The 21,515-nt window shown below is 34.1% G+C and overlaps 1 protein-coding gene across 1 annotated transcript in view; it reads right to left on the reverse strand.

Moving 5' to 3' along the window:
* Positions 1 to 1,511: 1,511 nt before the first annotated feature.
* WDPCP (WD repeat containing planar cell polarity effector) overlaps positions 1,512 to 21,515 on the reverse strand; it is a 307,958-nt gene continuing 287,954 nt past the window's right edge. Inside the window, exons 13-14 of the mRNA XM_071221611.1 lie at positions 14,524 to 14,555; positions 1,512 to 2,089 (exon numbers count right to left, since the gene is read on the reverse strand). Of these exons, the coding sequence (XP_071077712.1) occupies positions 2,013 to 2,089; positions 14,524 to 14,555 (109 nt within the window). The 3' untranslated portion in view covers positions 1,512 to 2,012. The remainder of the gene's footprint in view (positions 2,090 to 14,523; positions 14,556 to 21,515) is intronic.

Genomic DNA, 21,515 nt, shown 5'->3' on the forward strand with positions numbered 1-21,515 from the left:
AAAGGTCTGAGATTTTTACCTTATTTCAAGCTAAAAAGTTACCAAACTAGTTTCCTGCTGGTATAATACATGAGACTCCTCAGTCAGAGTTAAAGGACACTTTATTTCTCACAATAATAGTACTTAAAGTATCAACTTTTGGGGGGTGGAAGGTGGCATTGATTTTCTGAGCCTCACTCCTGCAGCGTGATGTAAAGAGGGATAGATGACATCTTCACACTCATTGGGCTGTGTAAAGAATAGGAATTGTGAGCTTAAGAAACTCAGATCTTTTATAACTGGCAGTAAGCATGCTTGCCCTTTGCTCCAGAGGAAGACAATATCTTGTTTCAGGGAGAGTCAGTGCCTTATAGCATTCAAGAGACCCACAGAAAATTGTCTCTCAACAATGGGCCTGGGATGAAAGTTTTGCTTAATACTTTATATTTGCTCAACACTTCATAATGCAAATTAATAATATAAATAAGATCCCAAGAGGAAATGTTTAAAATACTGGCAAGAACCAAGTTTAAGTACTTTTGAAGCATCAAGTAATTTACAATTTAAGAACCTTACAAAATTTTACATTATTGAAAAAAGTTAAGCACTTTTACTTAGGATCACTTTGCCATTACGCTGCATGTTTTTGAAACTAATAAAACTTGATTTTCAAAACTATTTATTTATTTATTTTAGATTTTATTTATTTTTAGAGAGAAGGGAGGAAGAAAGAGAGGGAGAGAAACACTGATGTGTGAGATACGTCAATAGGTTGCCTCTTGCATGCCCCCAACTGGAGACCTAGTCTGCAACCCAGGCATGTGCCCTGACTGGAAATCGAACCAGCGACCTTTCGATTCACAGGCTGGCACTCAATCCACTGTGCCACACCAGCCAGGGCTCAATTTATTTAAAAAATCCCAGTTATTTATTTATTTATTTTAGAGAGAGGGGAAGTGAGGGAGAAGGAGAGGGAAAGAAACATCGATGTGAGAGAGAAGCATCAAAGAAATCAAACTCACAACTTTTTGCGTTGCGGGATGACACCCAACCAACTGAGCCACCCTGTCCAGGAAAAAAACACTCTAAATTTAAACTCACCTAGCTTCTTTTTTTCTTTTTTCTTTTATTGTTCAAGTACAGTTATCTCCATTTACCCCCTTCCAATCCACCTGCCCCACACATCCTCACCTCCCACCCTCATTCCTACCCCCTTTGGCTTTGTCCATGTGTCCTTTATACATGTTCCTTGATGACCCTCCCTCTCCCCCCTTGTTACCCCCTTCTCCTTGGGTTGCTGTCAGATTGTTCTTGATTTCAATGTCTCAGGTTATATTTTGCTTGCTTGTTTGTTTTGTTGATTAGGTTCCACTTAAAGGTGAGATCATATGGTATTTGTCTTTCACCAACTGGATTATTTCACTTAGCAGAATGCTCTCCAGATCCATCCATGCTGTTGTGAAGAGTAGGAGCTCCTTCTTTCTGCTGTATAGTATTCCATTGTGTAAATGCACCATAGTTTTTTGATCCACTCATTTACTGATGGGCACTTAGGTTGCTTCCAACACTCGACTATTGTAAATTGTGTTGCTGTGAACATTGGGTGCATAGGTTCTTCTGAATTGGTGTTTCAGGGTTCTTAGGGTATAATCAGCAGTGGAATTGCCGGGTCAAAAGGCAGTTCCATTTTTAGTTTTCTGAGGAAATTCTATACTGTTTTCCACAGTGGCTGCACCAGTCTGTATTCCCAACAACAATGTACTAGGGTTCCCTTTTCTCCACCACCTCGCTAGCACTTGTTGCTTGTTGAATTGTTTATGATGGCCATTCTGACTGGTGTGAAGTGTATCTCATTGTGGTTTTAATTTGCATCTCTCTGATGGTTAGTGATGCTGAGCATCCTTTCATATGTCTCTGGGCCCTCTGTATGTCTTCCTTGGAGAAGTTCAGGTCCTTTGCCCATTTCTTAATTGAGTTTAAACTTAACTAGTTTATACTCTTTTCTTTTTTTACTCCATACAGGGAAGTTTTAGTCAGTAAAACACAAATTTCATATTATTTACACCAAACCAAAGTGAACCATTCTTAGAGAACCACCATCTCCAATTTCCTGGAAGCAAACAAATAAAAATAATTAACATCATGTTTATGCAGAGAATAAAAAGAATTGACTTAATATTTATATCTTTAATTTTAGTATTTAAAAACAACAAAACAAAATATTTTAAAATGCACTATATATGTAAAGTAGAAAACTGTATCTTACTCTTAAAATTTCAATATACTATTTATAAAAATCAGTGAAGAGAAATAACATATGAAGCATAAAAGGACAAAGAAGGAAAGATAGGATGTTAGTTGAAATTTGGAAGCATCTGAAGACTCCTATAATGAAAAGTTGCAAATTTTGGGTCATCATTTGTGATTCCACCTATTTTTTTATTGTTGTACAATTACAGTTGTTCCCATTCTCCCACCCCATCACTCACCCCCGCCCTACCCACCCTGACATCCTACATTCAGTCTGATTCACCTATTTGATTTTATAATACTATCTGTTCTAAAAAGTCCTATGTAGCACATAGTTCTTAAATTTTGATATTTTACTAAGTAGTTGGTAGTGGCTCTTGAGGCAGTGATTCATAGAAAAGATAACAGTTTTATAAGCCCTGTATAAAATTTTATGAACCTGCAAAGGGATACTAACAAGAACCTCATCCATTTCCCACTTCTTATTCTTTTATTTTCTCCCCCTACAGGTATTTTTAATTTTTAATTAAATTTATTGATATGATGTCAGTTAATAAAATTACATAGTTTCAAGTGTAAAATTCTATGATACATCAACTGTACATTACATTGTCTGCTTACCACCCAAAGTCAAATCTTCTTCCCTCACCATGTACTTGACCCCCTTCACCCTTTACTATTCCCCTACCCCCTTCCCTCTAGTAACCACCATACTATTGTCTGTGTCTGTGAGTTTTTGTTATTTTTGTGTTTTCATTTGTTGCTTCCAGTTTTATATCCCACATATGAGTGAAATCATATGGTTCTGGGCTTTTTCTGTCTGACTTATTTCACTTAGCATGATATTCTCAAGAGCCATTCATGTTGTCACCAATGGCAGTATTTCATCTTTTCTTATTTGGCTGAGTAGTATTCCATTGTCTATGTATGTACCATATATTCTTTATCCAGTCATCTGCAAAGGACTTCAGGTGTTTCCATGTCTTGGCCAGTGAATAATGCTGCAATGAACATAGAAGTGCATATATCTTTGCAAATAAGTGTTTTCAAATTTTTCGGGTAGATACCTAGAAGAGGGGTTGCTGGGTCATATGGTAACTGTATTCTTAATTTTCGAGGAGCTTCCATACTGTTTTCTGTAGTGATTTTACCAGTTTATATTTCCAACAGTAGTGATTGAGGGTTCCTTTTTCTCCACAGGCTCTCCAACACTTATTATTAATCTTTTTGATAATAGCCATTCCAACAGGTGTGAGGTGATCCCATTGTATTACCACAGACTACAGAAATACCAAAGATCATACTAGAGTATTATGAAACACTATATGCCACCAAATTCTATAACCTAGGAGAAATGGATAAGTTCCTAGAAATATATAATCTTTCTAGACTGAATCATTAAAAACATGAAAATCTAAAAAGATGGATCAACATTGAAGAAATTGAAACAACCATCAAAAATTCTCCAAAATGTAAATGTCAAGGACCAGATGGATTCACTACTGAATTCTACCAAACATTTAAAGATGATTTAATACCTGTCCTTCTCAAACTCTTCCAAAAAATAGCAGAGCAATACTTCCTAATACATTTTATGAGGCCAACAAAACACTGACACCAAAACCTGGTAAGGACAACACACAAAAAAGAAAACTACAGACCAATATCTCTGATGAATACAGATATAAAAATCATAAATGAAACAATAGCACATCAAATAAAACAATACATTAAAAAATACATCACAATCAAATGGGGTTCATTCCAGCGGCCCAAGGATGGTACACCATATGCAAATTGATCAATGTAATACACCATATTAACAAAATAAAGGATAAAAATCATGTGATCATATCAGTAGATGCAATAAAAAGCATTTGACAGGGTACAACATCTATTTATGATTAAAACATTCAATAAAAGAGGGCCATATATGACAAACCTTCAGGTAATATCATATTCAATGGTGAAAAACTGAAAGCTTTTTCTCTAAGATCAGGAACAAGACAAGGATGTCAAGTCATCATTGTTATTCAAAATAGTGCTGGAAGTCCTAGCCAGAGCAATCAGGCAAGAGAAATAAATAAAAGTCATCCAAATTGGGAATGAAGAAGTCAAATTGTAACTTTTTGAGGATGACATGATTCTTTACATATAAAACCCTAAAGACTCCATTTTGAACAAGAATTTTATGATAGGATTCTTAAATTGGAATATATTTAAATGTAAGACTAATGGTGAGTGATATTATTTGAAAAATGACACAGTGAGGACATTTTTGAAAGTTTGGGGGATAACCCACTTAGAGTTGAAATTGTAAAGGGGAAAGGTAAAGAGAGTCGAGATGATGGTTGTACTCAAATTGGAGACATTTCTCTTAAAAGTTATTCCTTAAATTATACCTTGAAAGTTCTTTTTGTTTCTAAGAAGCCTTTTAGAAAAATACTACATTATAGTATTTTAAGTAGTTATGTCTCAAATAAAACAGGTGTGGAGCTGGCAAATAAGGGAAACATATATGTATACCAGTGCTTGTGGATCCTGATGAACACAAACATTTTTTAAAAACCTGGAAAAACAGGTAAGAAAAAGAATGAGTAATTTAATAGTGCCTGGGGCTTGCATGTGTGTTCTGGCTTTTGGCTTTCAGTTTGAAAACAAAAAATCATTTATATAATCACTGGTATTTAAAAAAACATAAGCTCCAACTCATGGCTTATAAGCTACTATTTCAAATTCTGTTTTTTATACCATTAGAATGGTTATCAAGAAATCTAGATTTAGCTTTTGGTCTTGATCACTAACTAGCAGAGATCCTAGGTAAATTATTTTCCTAATATTTGGATATAATTGTTGTTTGAAGGCCAGATTTTGCATAGCCAGGAAGTACCATTTGTTTAAGCCATATTCTTGATGTTCTAGAGGGTCTTCCATCCAGGCCCTCAGACTTCTCCTATGTTAGTAATTACATTTTAAAAAGTAGGAATCATAGAATTAACTTCTGAAGGCTCTACCAGGATTAAAAAAAACTTTTCCTTTGAAAGATTTTCTTTAAGATCTATCCTGTTTTCAAAGAAGACATCAGGAGATTTCCAAGGTTTCCATGAGAGTCTGTTTCATGCTAAATAACCTTGAGTTGTACTCTTATTTACTTTACATGAATATTTTGATGATAAATAAAAATCATCAACATTTTTAATCAAAAATGATCAATATTTTGTATACTCAGCTATTTAATAATTACTAAAATAAAGTACATTCATTAAATAAAATTTGGAAAACAGAAAAGCACAAAAATTTATCCATAGTCCCACCAGGCATATGAAAACTATGGTTTAATGTGTATTCGTTTCCAATGTCTTTTTTTCCCAATATGTGTTTTATTTGTTTTTAAACAGCAGAAATAGTATTGTATATACATTTCTTTATGTTTTTGGTTTGGGGGTTTTTGGTTTCACTTTACTCTTCAATGCTCCCACATACATAGTCTTTGTTTTTAATGGGTAAATTTTATTTCATCAAATATCAATACTATGGTGCTCCTAACCATTCCTCTTTTTTGTTAAACTTATAGTTTTCCAATTTCTTTTTTAATTAATTAATTTTTAGAGAGAGAGGAACATCAATGTGTGGTTGCCACTCATGTGCCCCCCACTGGGGACCTGGCCCACAGTATATGCCCTAACTGGGAATTGAACTGATGACTCCTTGGTTTTCAGGCCAGCACTCCATCCACTGAGCCACACCAGCCAGAGCTTATTTCTTCTTTTTTATAAATAACCCAATGAAAGTTATTCTTAGGCGTGAAGTTTTTTCTGTGTTTAGGATTGCTTCCTTGGTATAGAGCTGTAGCAATAGAATTATTGAACCAAAATTTATGAACTTTTAGGACTCTGGATAGACTATAGAATTGGTAGTTCTGTGTTATTTCTTCTCTAGTTTGGGAGGAGGTGATTTTGTTTGGTGATAGGAAGTCATACTTTCACCAGAGGCTTCATGCTATTAAGTGTTGAGACTGTGCTCACTCTTGACTGAACGGCAACATGTTAATTCATGTAATAATTTAATGCAATGAAAGGGTTCCTCCCACCCCTGTCTCTCATTTGAGTTCTACATATAGTTAAGTGTATTTTCTGAGCCACACCCTATTGCTGTTACCTAACGGTGGGTGATAGCAAGACACTGTATTTCTGTATATATTTATTTATTTAAAAATTTATTGAATTTATTGGGGTGACACTAGTTAATAAAATTATATATATTTCAGATGTACAATCCTATAATATTGAATACATCATCTGCATATTGTGTGTTCACCATCCAGAGTCAAGTTTCCTTCTGTCACCATTGATCATTCCTTTTCCTGTGGTAATCACCATACGGTCATCTGTGTGTATGTCTAAGAGTTTTTTTAATCTTTTCACTTTTTTCACCCAGCCCTCCAACCCCCAAAAGTAAAAGTCCCCTCTGATAGCTGTCATCTGTTCCATGTATCCAGGCCTCTGTTTCTATTTTGGTTTTTTTGTTGTTGTTTATCTTGTTCATTATATCCCACATATGGTATTTGTATTATTTGTATTTCTCTGACTGCTTATTTTGGTCTTCAAGTCCATCCATGCTGTCACAAAATGTAGAATTTTCCTTTTCTTTTTTTTGTTAAGGTTTGTATATTTATTTATTTATTTTTAAATTTTTATTGTTATTCAATTACAGTTGTATGCCTTTTCTCCCCACCTTTTCTTTTTTTTACAGCTGAGTAGTATTCCATTGTGTTCATGGACCACAAGTTTTTTAACCACTGCTCTGCTGATGGGCACTTGGGCTGCTTCCAAATCTTGGCTGTTGTAAATAATGCTGCAATGAATATAGCGGTGCATGCATTCTTTTGAATCAGTGTTTTGGGTTTCTTTGGGCATATTCTAAGATGTGGAATCTCTGCATCATAAGACATTTCCATTTTTAATTATTTGAGAAAACTCCATACTTTTTTCCATAGTGGTTGTACCAATATGCATTCCCACCAACAGTGCATGAAGGTTTCCTTTTTTCCAGATCCTCACCTGCGCTTGTTTGTTGATTTATTGATGGTAGCCATTCTAAAAGGTGTGAGGTGATATCTCATTGTGGTTTGAATTTGCATCTCTCTGATGATTAGTGACATTGAGCATCTTTTCATATGTCTAATGGCCATCTGTATGTCCTCTTTGGAGAAGTGTCTATTCAGGTCCTTTGCCCGTTTTTTAATTGGGTTGTTTGTTTTTTTGGTTTTGAGTGTATAAGTTCTTTATACATTTTGGATATTAACTCCTTATCCGATGTATCATTGGCAAATATATTCTTTCACACAGTGGATTGTCTTCCATTTTGTTGATGGTTTCCTTTGCTGTGCAAAAATGTTTTAGTTTGGTGTAGTTTTATTTGTTTATTTTTTCTTTTGTTTCCTTCACCCAAGAAGATGTATTAGAAAAAACACTGCTATGGAAATGCCTGAGCTTTTACTGTCTATGTTTTCTTGTAGGATTTTTATGGTTTTGAGTCTTATATTTAAGTCTTTACTCCATTTTGAATTTATTCCTGTGTATGGTATAAGAAAGTGTTCTATTATTTTTTTTTGCACATATTGTCCAATTTTCCCAACACCATTTATTGAAGTTACGATAATACATAATAGATAATAGATAATCCTTAGATTAAGATAATAGATAATGCTTATCCCATTTTATGTTCTTCCCTCCTCACACTCTTTTTCTGTTACCTAATGTTTTAAATGTACACAAACTTTAATAAACAAACTCTGCAGACAGTTAAGGTTTGTTTTGCTACAAATTTGATTTTGGTCTGTTGTGCCCTTAATATAGACATCTTTTATTATGTTTTTCCATGTGTTACTAATGTTTCTTACAAAGTTCCTGATTTGGTGCAACAATAATTAAATCCCAGAAGTATACTATTTTAGAGATAGAAGAATTCTTAAAGTTTCTTAATCTGAAACTTTTTTCATTTTGTTGGTGAGGAAACTGAGGTGTATATGGGTTAAGTGTTTTGTCCAGTCACTCATTTAGTGGCAGAGGTGGGATTAGAATTTAATTATTTCCCTTTGAAGTGTTTTTATCACCATAGTGTTTTGAATGTACTGACAAATAACATGTGTTCCACAGGCTGCATTATGATTGACTCCTATGATTGCCTGTTCCTATCACTTAAGGCTCTTGTTTATAGGTATGCCAGTAGCCCACCCGTGTGAAAGGAGATGCTTTCCTGAGCAAGTTGTCCAGTTTTCAAGTTTCACCATTGAATATTAACCTTGTGCCTTGAATATTTAGGATCATATGGGAATTTCTTTTTAATTGATATTCCAGAGTTTTGGTGGTGGTGTTCTTTCTAGAAAATGAAATGTTAAATTGACTACCATTTAGCACTTGCCAAAGGTTGGCTTGAGGCTTCTGTTACTTATAAGAGACAGGTTGATAGGTAATATTCTATAACTTCCCAACTTCCTCTATGTTAAGTAAAGCATCAGAAAGGAATGTACTTAGAACAAACATGTCATTTTACCTTTCCACAGAAATGCCTTCACTGAATGATTATTCAGTATAGTTCCCTCAGATTTTATTGAAGATTTATAATAAAAAGATCTGTGTGAATAGGATTTCTTTTCCAAATCCGTACTTGAAGATATGTTTAGTATGTTTTTCAGTTTTCTAATACAAGCATTCTTGGGTGTGAATTGAGCTCAAGAAATGTTTCTATAAGATGAATTTACTATTTGCATATTTTAAAAAATAAAGTCAGTAAGAACAATAGGAAGGAACAGTGTTTTGGAGTTTACAAAATGCTTTCATGTTACCTAATTAGACATAACAGTACTGTGATATTATTAAATATAATTATTCTCATTTTACAGATAAGGAAATAGGTATAAAGAAATATGTGGCAGTGACGAAGAAGTGGCAGTATATGGGAACTGAGATAGTTGTCTACAAGTCCTGCATTCTTTCTATTACACCATCATGCCTCCTAAAGTAAACCTATTTCCCTTTATTTGCCTTAGCTTCCCCAAATTCAGAGCTAACCTCAGTTTTAATTTGTATAAAACAGTGCAGATATTGAACAACATCTCTTACTTCACAACCTTTAATTGACTTTTCCTTTGATTAATGTTATTTTAGATATTCTATGTAAAATAATCTTGTGAACTGCCCCAAATCTTTCAGAAAGCAGATAGATCATAAATACTAAGATAAACTGGTTCATATCAATGAAGAATGACCACTGTATTATGGTTGTGCTGACATTTTTGTTTTTTACTACTTGTTTATCTAACTCTCCTCGAGGAATATATCGACACATTTAAAAATATTTTAAAAAATCATTCTTTGGATGAAAAAATAAGTATCAGAATAGTTTATCATTTATCCATGTGAACAAAGAGTTCAAGAAGTAGATTATAAACTTTATGATAAAAGTATTGATGACATAAAATTGCTACTTTTAATTCACACTTTTAGCCCTGGCCAGTGTGGCTTAGTTGGTTTGGCATTGTCCCACAAACCAAAAGGTTGTGGGTTTAATCAGCAGTCAGAGGTCATGCCTGGGTAGAGGGTGTGAAAGGCCCAGTTGGGGTGCAAGTGAAAGGCAAATGATGGATGTTTCTCTCTCACATTGATTTTTGCTCCCTCTTTCTGCCTCCCTTCCCCTTTCTCTGGAATCAATAAAAAAAATTTTTTTTTAAATCACACTTTCAGAAACTACATACTTCAGTTATACAAGGTTTTCATTATAAATGGAGATAATTGTCAACATGTAAATATTGGGGATATATATATGTGTGTGTGTGTATATATATATATATATATATATATATATATATATATATATATATATGTACTTTTCTCTCCTAGGTGATAACAAAGACTAAAAAAGCAATATAAGCAGCATGTTGCTATACCTTTCGTAATTCATCAAAAATGAGTTTCCTATCATTTCCGAGTCTAAGGTTTCTTCCAGACAGTATATCAATGAGTGGTTCAGGCAAGACAGTATAGATACATAACAACATGATTTATTTACTTGTCTATGACCAAAGCCTGTGGTAGGAAACCAGAGGTATGCTCTATACCTAGAAACTAATTCCAACATACAAGCCCAAGTTAGCCTCTTTAAAGTTTATCCACAGATCAATAGAACGGAATTGAGAGCCCAGAAATAAACCCACATATAAATAAACAAGTAATTTTTGACAAAGGAGCAAGAATCATACAATGAAGAAAAGAAAGCCTCTTCAATAAATGGTGCTGGGAGAATCAAAAAGCCACAGACAAAAGAGTGGAACCAGACTACTGTTTGTCACCATACACTACATACAAATTAACTCAAAATGGATCAAAGACCTAAATATAGGACCTGAAACAAAACACATAGAAGTAAACATAGGTACTGAACTTGAATGGACTTTGGTCTTAGAGAAGATTTTATGAATTTGACCTAAAAGGCAAGGGAAGTATTTAAAAATAAATGAATGGAAATGAATGGGACTACATCAAACTAAAAAGCTTCTCCACAGCAAAATAAACCATCAAAACAGAAAGGCAACCAACTGAATGGGAGAAGACATTTGCAAACAACTCTGACAAAAGGTTAATATCCAAGGTATATAAAGAACTCATACAACTAAACAATGATAAACAATCCAATTCAAAAATGGGCAGAGGACCAGAACAGACAACTCACCCATGAAGACATAGAAATGGCCAATAGATATATGAAAAGATGTTCAACTTCATTAGCTGTTAGGAAAATGCAAATCAAAACCACAACAAGATACTACCTTACTTCTGTGAGAATGGCTATTATCACAAAGACTAATAATGAGTGTTGGAGAACCTGTGGGAAAAAAGGAACCCTCAGTCACTGCTGTTGGAAATGTAAACTGGTAAAATCACTACAGAAAACAGTATGGAAACTCCTCAAAAATTAAGAATACAGTTACCATATGACCCAGCAACCCCTCTTCTAGGTATCTACCCGAAAAATTTGAAAACACTTATTTGCAAAGATATATGCACTTCTATGTTCATTGCAGCATTATTCACTGGCCAAGACATGGAAACACCTGAAGTCCTTTGCAGATGACTGGATAAAGAATATATGGTACATACATAGACAATGGAATACTACTCAGCCAAATAAGAAAAGATGAAATACTGCCATTGGTGACAACATGAATGGCTCTTGAGAATATCATGCTAAGTGAAATAAGTCAGACAGAAAAAGCCCAGAACCATATGATTTCACTCATATGTGGGATATAAAACTGGAAGCAACAAATGAAAACACAAAAATAACAAAAACTCACAGACACAGACAATAGTATGGTGGTTACTAGAGGGAAGGGGGTAGGGGAATAGTAAAGGGTGAAGGGGGTCAAGTACATGGTGAGGGAAGAAGATTTGACTTTGGGTGGTGAGCAGACAATGTAATGTACAGTTGATGTATCATAGAATTTTACACTTGAAACTATGTAATTTTATTAACTGACATCATATCAATAAATTTAATTAAAAATTAAAAATACCTGTAGGGGGAGAAAATAAAAGAATAAGAAGTGGGAAATGGATGAGGTTCTTGTTAGTATCCCTTTGCAGGTTCATAAAATTTTATACAGGGCTTATAAAACTGTTATCTTTTCTATGAATCACTGCCTCAAGAGCCACTACCAACTACTTAGTAAAATATCAAAATTAAAAACTAACGTGCTACACAGGAATGAACAAAAACTCAGATATAGTCAACAGTATGGTGGTTACCAGAGGAAAACTGGGGTTAGGGGCAAGGTAGAAGGTAGAAGAGGGCAAAGTGGGTTAAATATATGGTGAAGGAAGGAGACTTGACTTCAGGTGGTGAACACACAGAACAACATACAGATGGTGTATTATAGAATTTTACACTTGATACCTATATAATTGTATTAACTAACATCACTCCAATAAATACAAAATTCAGAATTATCTAATGAAATTTAATATAGAACTGAAATTCTCTCTCTCAGCTTTTGTCATTAGCACAAATCCCTCCTAAATCTTCCTTAGAGCTAGTTATACCTGTAGTCATTTCATTTCTTTCTTTTTCTTTTAATTATTTTAAAAAGTGTGGTGAAATATGCTAACATAAACTTTTCTGTTTTAACCATCATGATTTCCCCCTCCCCTGAGGAGACATTTGGCAATGTCTGGAGATGCTGTTGTCACGATGAGTGGGAGAGCCAATGGCATCTAGCAGATAAGAGGCCAGGAGTGCTGCTAAACATCCTACAGTGTATAGGAGGGTCCCCTCAAAACAAAGGATTATCCAGCCCAAGATGTCAGTTGCTCTGAGGTTGATAAGCCCTGGTGTAGAGCCAGAGTGTTTGGGTTTGATTTCCAGCAGTATACCGCACGAGCTGTGTGACTGAGGGGGGGTTACTTAATTTCTGTGTCTGTGTCTCTAAAAGGAAGCTAATAGTAGTATCTATCTCATAGGGCTGTTGTGAGAACTAACTGAATTAAAATATTTAAAGTACTAAGGCCAGTGCCAGTCAGATAATAAACAATTGATAAATATTAGCATTAATTACTTCACTTTAAAAATATTTCTTATTGAATGTATTTAATTAATTAAAGTTGATGAATAGTTAATAGAGACATATAGTGAAAAACTTATCAACAGAAAATTAAACAAGACACACAAAATCCTATGTTGACCAGAGGGGCGGGCAGAGGGGTATAATGGGAGAAAAAAGGGGAACAGTCAAGTCAAGGAACATGTATTAAGGACCCATGGACAAGGACAGTGCGGGGGAGAGGACTGAATGTCGGGGGTTAGGCAGGGCAGGGGAGAGCAATGGGGAAAAATGGGGACAACTGTAACTGAACAACAATAACATTTTTTTTTAATGTAGTGCATGAAAATTTTGAATGAGAAAATCCTTTGCAAGCAATGATGATAGGTTGTTAAAATCTGTACTTGAAATGTATGTACTTAATAATAATTTCTAAACAAGAAACTATAAGGCTGAATATAAAGTATGTGTGAGTGCTAATCTGAATTTAAGCTATATTAATATCTGAACTCAAACACTTATAGCCAGTTAGGTTATGATAACCATTTTATGTAACTGATCTTTTTCTTATTCTATATTACTCTTCCAGAAAGATCCTTGGGAAGTCAATTTCTTCATTGGATATCATGTATACTTGTGTATCTGTAAAGTTTTGACAGGATGTGGATTTTTTCTTTAACAAGTCTTCTAAAAATAAGCTATTTTAAAATATATAAAATTTATGGTTTTTATTTAAGCTTTAGCAAATTACATGCAGATAATTATGCATATACAGTCAACAGTAATATGGAGCATTTCCCTCCAAACAGATCAAGAATTTTAAAAAGTTTTCTTTTCAGTATAGATATCTCCATAAAGAAGACAGAAGCAATAATGTTGATTATTATTATTAGTATAGTTCCATATAATTAACAAAGTCCTACCACATACACGATTGCAACAGTGTTTCATAAAAATCCTGTGGGGTATGAGGCAGTATCTCTATTTTACAGATGAGGAAGTTGAGGTTTACAAAGATGAAATGACTTTTTCCCAAGTTATAATGCTAGTAATTGTGGGACTATCATTCAAACATAAGTGTCCTAATGAATCAGTTACTCTAATGCACTGTGGGCTTTTAATAAATGATGATGATTTTCTGATTTATACCTAAGCTTTCTGAAACTGGTATAGCAGGGCATTGATATCCCCTCTCAAAATGAACTCTGATGTAATGTCAGCAGCAGAATATAGAGAGGCAACTCACATGCATTACTTGTTAATAATACACATGAATGTAATAAACACTAATTGGGTAACTGTCATTAATATAAACCTTTTGTTATTAAACTTATAATTTGGGATAATTTCAAATATACCAAAGTATAGAGAATGTTATATTTAAACTGCCCATCACCCACTTTCATCAATTATCACCTCATAGTGACTTAAATTCACCTATATCCCTTCTTTCTCGCCACTGGCTTATTTTGAGGCAAATTTCAGACATATAATTTCATTTGTACACATTCCACATACACAATTTTATTTTGCAGAAATAAATATTTTTATAATATTTAAAATACTGAAAAGCTGAATAGTTTTCTAGATAGATGTTTCCACTTAGCAGCTTTTCCTGAGCTCAAAATAATCACATACAGTATGTTTTCTCTAGGAATTTAAGGTCTAAGAAGAAACAGTAATAGGAAGTGTTTTACCTGTTCTGTGCAGTCTTCTCTTATTTCTCCTTCTAAAATAAAATATCACAACTTTAATTATCTTACAATTTAATAAAGGACCTTAAAAAAATTGTTAACAGAATCTTTTAACATTCTCACTAAGATGAGAAATACTTAAAACAATCCTAACTTAAATCAAAATACTAAAAACTCTAGAGAAAGCAAAAAAAATTTTTAAAAGTAAGTACCAATTATTCTCATACATACATGTTTTGGGTGATATATGCACTGAAATCAAATGAGTAGACTATACCTATATTGTGCTTTTTGTTCTTCAAATGATGCCTTAAAACTTGGCTGACAACTGTTTCAGCTAAATGCCAATTCTGGTTGATGAGTGGTGGTTGTCCAGGGAACTGTAGCACTGTGTTAAGAAGTTTTATGAGGACTTTGTTATTATTATTATTATACTTAATGATAAAGAATACTGTATTTGATAAATGGATATTTGCTCTCAAAGCAGTGATATACCTGCTGACCCTGGCTTAGTACATCAAAATGATGCTTTTTCAAAAAAGGCATCCTTACTTAAATTAGGCTAAGAGAAAAGAAGTGTCATTGCTGCCACAATCTAATTTCTCATTATTAATAGATATTAGGTAGACATTAATGTACATATTATCATCCTTGAAATAGGTAACTTCTGGTATTTATAAGTCCCAATATAGTACTTGGTACATGCATGCATATACCACTCAGTTGACACTGTGCTTATGTCAATTTATATTATTATTTGCTTCCTTTATTTATTTAGTCTACCTTCCCAAGTATATTATATGTTTTCTAAAACTTTTTTAAAGCATATTTTATTGATTATGCTATTACAGTTTTCTCAATTTTTCCCCCTTTATCCCCCCTCTGTCATTCCCCAACCCTCCAGCATTCCCCACCCTTAGTTCATGTCCATGGGTTGTACATATATATAAGTTCTTTGAATTCTCTGTTTCCTATACCATCTTTTACCTCTCCCCATCTATTTTATGCCTACCAATTATGCTTCTTACTCCCTATACCTTTTCCCCCTATTCCTCCCCGCTCCCCATTGAAAACCCTCCATGTGATGTCCATTTCTCTGATTCTATTCCTCTTCTAGTTGTTTGCTTAGTTTTTGTTTTCACTGTTTTTCTTTTTTTAGTTTCCCTTGTTGATAGTTGTGAGTTTGTTGTCATTTTACTGTTCATAGTTTTTGATCTTCTTCAATTTCTTAGATAAGTCTCCTTTAACATTTCATGTAATAGGGCTTGGTGATGATGAACTCCTTTAACTTGACCTTATCTGGGAAGCACTTTATCTGCCCTTCTATTCTAAATGATAGCTTTGCTGGATAGAGTAATCTTGGATGTAGATCCTTGCCTTTCATGACTTCTTTCCAGCCCCTTCTTGCCTGTAAGGTTTCTTTAGAGAAATCAGCTGATAGTCTTATGGGAACCCCTCTGTAGGTAACTAACTGCTTTTCCCTTCCTGCTTTTAAGATTCTCTCTTTATCTTTAATCTTGGATAACTTAATGATAATGTGCCTTGGTGTGTTCCTCTTTGGGCCCAACTTCTTTGGGACTCTCTGGGCTTCCTGGAAGTCTATTTCCTTTGCCAGATTGGGGAAGTTCTCCTTCATTATTTGTTCAAATAAGTTTTCAATTTCTTGCTCTTGTTCTTCTCCTTCTAGCACCCCTGTAATTCAGATATTGGAGTGTTTAAAGTTGTCCTAGAGGTTCCTAAGCCTCTCTTCAGTTTTTTGAATTCTTGTTTCTTCATTCTGCTCTGGTTGGATGTTTATTTCTTCCTTTTGTTCCAAATTGTTGATTTGAGTCCTGGTTTCCTTCCTGTCACTGTTGATTCCCTGAATATTTTGCTGTATTTCACTTTGGGTATCCTTCATTTGTTCTTTCATTTTGTGACCAAGTTCAATCAGTTCTGTGAGCATTTTGATTTCCAGGGCTTTGAACTCTCCATCAGATAGGTTGTCTATCTCCTTGTTGCTTATCTCTCTTTCTGGAGTTATGTTCTCTTTTTTCATTTGGGCCATATTTCTTTGTCTCAACACACCTGTTAAGTGGTAAGGGGGCAGGGCTTTAGGTATTCACCAGGGCAGGGCAACGGTCTTTGTTGCGGTGTGATGCTGTCTGTGGGGGAGGGGCCAGAGAGGGAACAATGCAGCTCACCTGCTGGTCTCTAGCACCACTTTCCAAGAAACCCTCGTGTGAGACTGGGAGTTTCTCGCACCAGGGCACCCGCCATAGTCCATAGTCAGCTCTGAGTCTGTTTCGGGTTCAGCCCTCCCCACCTGCATGGTCCGCCATCTTGCCTCAGGTTCTCTCTGTCTGCCCATCTTACCTATCTGTTTGGTCTGGTTGACTGTTTCTTTAATTCCTTGGTTGTCAGAGTTCCATGCCGTTTGGTTTTCTGGCACTTTTAGTTGTTTATTGATTTTAGATTGGTTGTTATCCTACTTTTGGTTGTGTGAGGAAGCAAAGAGTTCCTACCTATGCCTCCATCTTGGACAGAATCTGTTTTCTAAAATTTATCAGCAGCATTTTATTCTTCCTTGTAGTCCTAGCACCAAGAAATGCCTTAATGGTGATTATATTTTTATGGAAATACATGTTACTGGTCTACAACCCTAAACTTATATTTTGGTACATTTTTTGTATATACTGAGGTGTTTTGTTTAGTTATATAGCTTTAAATATTTCATAATATTTTAAATATGGATCCCTGCTGTGAAATCTGGATTGTAATACTTTCCTAGGACATCTGGATTTTGAAAAAAATAATTGAATGGCTTTTGCATTTACCATATTTTTTGGACCATAAGATGCACCTAGGTTTTATTTTAATTTTTTTTATTGTTATTCAGTTACAATTGTCTGCATTTTCTCCCCATCCCTCCACCCCACCCCAGCCAATCCCACCTCCCTCCCCCACATCTACCCTCCCCCTTGACACATTAGGTTTTAGAGGGAAATAGGAAAAAATATTTTTGAAGCAAAAAATGTGGTAAAATATTTAATAACATAAATAACCCCCCACCCCAGTGAGCCAGATAGGCTACATCTTGACTATAAGACACAACCCCATTTTCCTCCCAAATTTGGGGGAAAAAGTGCATCTTATAGTCTGAAAAATACAGTAAGTAGATAAAAGTTAAAATCTTACTGTAAGATGATTATTCTCTTCTGGAAGATTTCTAGGACTATAAAATTAACAATCTCAGAAACTGATTCAACGTGTTATCTTCCCAATTGTCAACAAATTATTCTTATGACTAAACAAAACTAAGACAAAACAAACTACTCTGCTTTAATTTATGTATGTTTTTAAGAATTCTCCATAGACCATAAAGACAGCCAGGGGTACTTTGTATAATTTTTAAATAGTAATTGTTATTTCTGTAATTTTGATATTTTTGAGCTAACAACTTTACTTTTTAATTTTTTTAAACAGACATCAAGTTTCACCAAAGTAGTTTTTGTTAATCTTCCTTGAATCCATGCCAATTTTATCATATAAAGGAAAATTAACTTTCATAGCAAATGCATTAAAATCTACAATCTAGATTCTCGATGGACATCTAAAGAGATTGGTGTAATGAAGTGACTGCTTCTGATTCTGCTATGTTATGGTCTTTGAAATATATACCACTTCTGCTTATTTTTCTCATAAAAGTCAGTGTTACTGCTTCTTTTAGTTTCTTGTCAACTATGACAGTTCTCATCCTGCAATTGTATTTGCCTTAGTTTAGATGAGGGGCCCATGTTATGTAAAGGGCTAGATAGTAAGTATTTTAAGGGCCGAGAGGGAAAATTGAAGATACTACAAAAGTACTTACATAACAAAAGGGAGAAAATCTACAATATTTTTATTGACAAAATTCAAATTACAATAATAATTGAGTGTAATTTTTTTGTGGAGATGTGACATAGCACTTCATTTATCTGGGGTTCAAAGTTAGTGTTCTGTCTCATCAAACTCAATTTCAAATGCTCATCTGTTAATGTTGATCTTTGATGAGATTTTATATATTAATATTTTACCTTTCAAGCAGGTAAGTACAAATACTGATATCAATCCATGAACAGCATCTTATTTTATAGAATACATTAGATTCTTCTCTTGATATTTGACTTTTAGCATGTCATTACTTTGCAGGTTAATCACTTCCAGTTTCAGGTTGGGTGGAAGGTCCTTAACTGCAGTTGATGAATTTTGAGATACAGATATTTCCTTAGTGTTTGCATCCAGGTCTGAAAAATGAGGCTGGAATTGAGAACAATTGTTCCAGTTTTCTGGGACTAGTGGCTTCCCAGGATTTGGGACTTAAAAAGCTAAAACTGGGCCATTTTTTTACCCTAGGCTGGAGCTTAGTTTGAGATCGGAAAATGTATCTACTTCAAAATTGTGTGGTGACATATATCTCGTTTCTTGATTTAACTTTTGACAACACAACTTGACATTACTTGTGATTCAAACATTGAAATGACTTAATTTCACATATAGTAACTCTTTTGCATTTCAATTTTAAGTTTAATTCATTAGGAAGCATTATCAAGTTTGCAGCCAAAACTACAAAGCCATTCGGTTAGATTATAGTTGTCAAGGTGTTTCTCAGTCAGAAAACTTTCAGTCCCAACACAGAACTTAAAAAGTCACAATAAAAACTTATGACTACTGTTTTTGAACTTCTGCATTGTAGGGCAAGTCAGTATATTCAACTTCTATTTTTGACAAAAATTCATGAAACTGATGATTGATGGGTAAGCCCACAGGAGTGAAGTTTACCTTCAAATGTGATAGATTCAGTAACACATGATAGATTCAAATATTTTTTTGTGAGGTACCAGTTGAGTGAATAATGCAGCGAATAACCATACAATGTAAATACCTCAAATTTTTACAAGCTTTGTAACTTTGTCTTTTTCTCCTCCACATATATTAACATCATCAGTTGTAACACACCCCAGCAGATTCCACTTTAGGTTTATACTGAATTAGTGTTTTCTTAACCTCCTTGAGGATATTGTTCCCTAAGTTTTTTCACACAGGCTGTTAATAGAGGCTAATTTTTCAGTTACTCCAAAGTTGGTATCAACTCCTCAAAAAAACCCAGCAATATCCATAACATCTATTGATCTAAGAAAACCACTTGAAAGCATTTTCTTTTTTCTTTTTTTTTTTACTTTGCCTTGTTTTTAAATCAACTATTAATGTTTCTTACAATGTTCTCAGTTTTTGAGCAACTATACTTGCTGAATGGCTGATAGTCTTACATAGGTTTATTTTCTCTGGACACATTTCTTCAGCTGCTATAATAAACATGATTTAATTAACTCATCATCAGTAAATAGCTTTCCTTGTCTCACTAACAAATGAGCCACTCAGAAACTTAGTTTAATCATAGCCTCATGTTTAGTTTTTATTTTGTGGAGAAATTCTTCTATGATTAAATACTTCAGTTTACATTTTCTAATATTTCTGACCATTGTTTGCTCATGGGCAGCAGATATCATAATGAATTCTTTGTCTGGTAATGTGGATATCTATCTAAAGTTGCTCTCATGTATTCTCAATAGTTCCTTCCCTAGGCTACCCAGAAGGAAAATTCATATAAAGTCTATTCATGCCACATGCTTCTCTTAGCCTTCTCTCTATCTTCCTTTCTTACAAATTTTGCATTCCAAAGTTTCAAAGATTTAGTTCAGCAGAATTGGGGCATTACCAGAGGGAAAAGTAAAAAAAAAAATGAGTAGGCCAACCTTTGAGTCATCATTAGGGGACAATAGGAAGGGGCATGTGAGAACTTTCAAATATTAACCACTCTTGTCCCTTCATAGCCAGTCATCTGTGTGTTATTTGTGCCTTTTATTTCCATAACTTCCTATGCAATTTCTTTTGCATGTTGAAATTGTACTTTGAAGGCCACCAGCTCAGCTGAAGATCTTGACTGGAGGTGATTGCTTTGTGACTTTGTCACTTTTTTGTACCAGTTTTAAGGACTATATTTCATGGCTGCCTTATATTATAGTACTTACTAGGTACACTTCTTTCTTACTGGATTAGACAAAAATTATTCTATTTTTCTTAGTGACCTTTGGAGCCTGATTTCTTAAAGTGTAATCTCCGGGCCAGGAGCACATAAAATCACTTGAGAGCTAGCTTATAGAAATTTAGAATCATGGGCTGCACCCAGAACTATTGAATGAGAATCAATATTTTAACAAGATTCCCACATCTGTTTGTATGCTCAAGGACTTAAATTAAGTCCTTGTTATAAGCAGGTAACTTGGTATTTTACATTATACCAAATAAGATCAGTTTTATAGCACAACAACTAGAAATGCCCAGGGCTTTCTTATTTTTATTAATTTACTGAAAGCTCTTGCCAGGTATAATGTTGTTTTTCTGTTATACTTTGAATACTTTGGGTACTGTGGATACCATTACCTCTTTTAATACAGGCCTTACCCATCAAAGATTCAGCACAGGTGTCTTTTTCAGGTTCATTCCTTCTGTTAAATACTTGTCTGCTGTGTAAGGGTTTTTTTTAAATTGGGAAATGATTAAAAAATTATATGGTTAAGTATGTTATAGAGTTTTAAGTATTAAATATTTTCAAACTCCTGAGGTTTTAAAAAATGTAATTAAAAATTTCCTTACAACCTTTCAACAATGTAATCATTTAAATATCATAATGTTAAAAACATTGCAAACTGATTTTAATTTTCCCACAAATATTTCATAGGACATTTTGAAGAGCATTAAATCCAACTTTAATATACAAGTAAAATATTTTACACATCCAATTTTCAAGAATGTTGTACAATTTGAATCATACATTGTAAATGTTTGTAACTGGTTTCTGTCACTCAGTATAACGCCCTGATATTCATCCAAGATGTTATGTGTATCAATAGTTTGTTACTTTTTTTAATCAGTAGACATTTTTAAAAACATCCTTACCCCAGGATATGTTCATT

The sequence above is a fragment of the Desmodus rotundus genome, chromosome 5, assembly GCF_022682495.2.
Source record: "Desmodus rotundus isolate HL8 chromosome 5, HLdesRot8A.1, whole genome shotgun sequence".
In the NCBI taxonomy this organism is placed as follows: domain Eukaryota; kingdom Metazoa; phylum Chordata; class Mammalia; order Chiroptera; family Phyllostomidae; genus Desmodus; species Desmodus rotundus.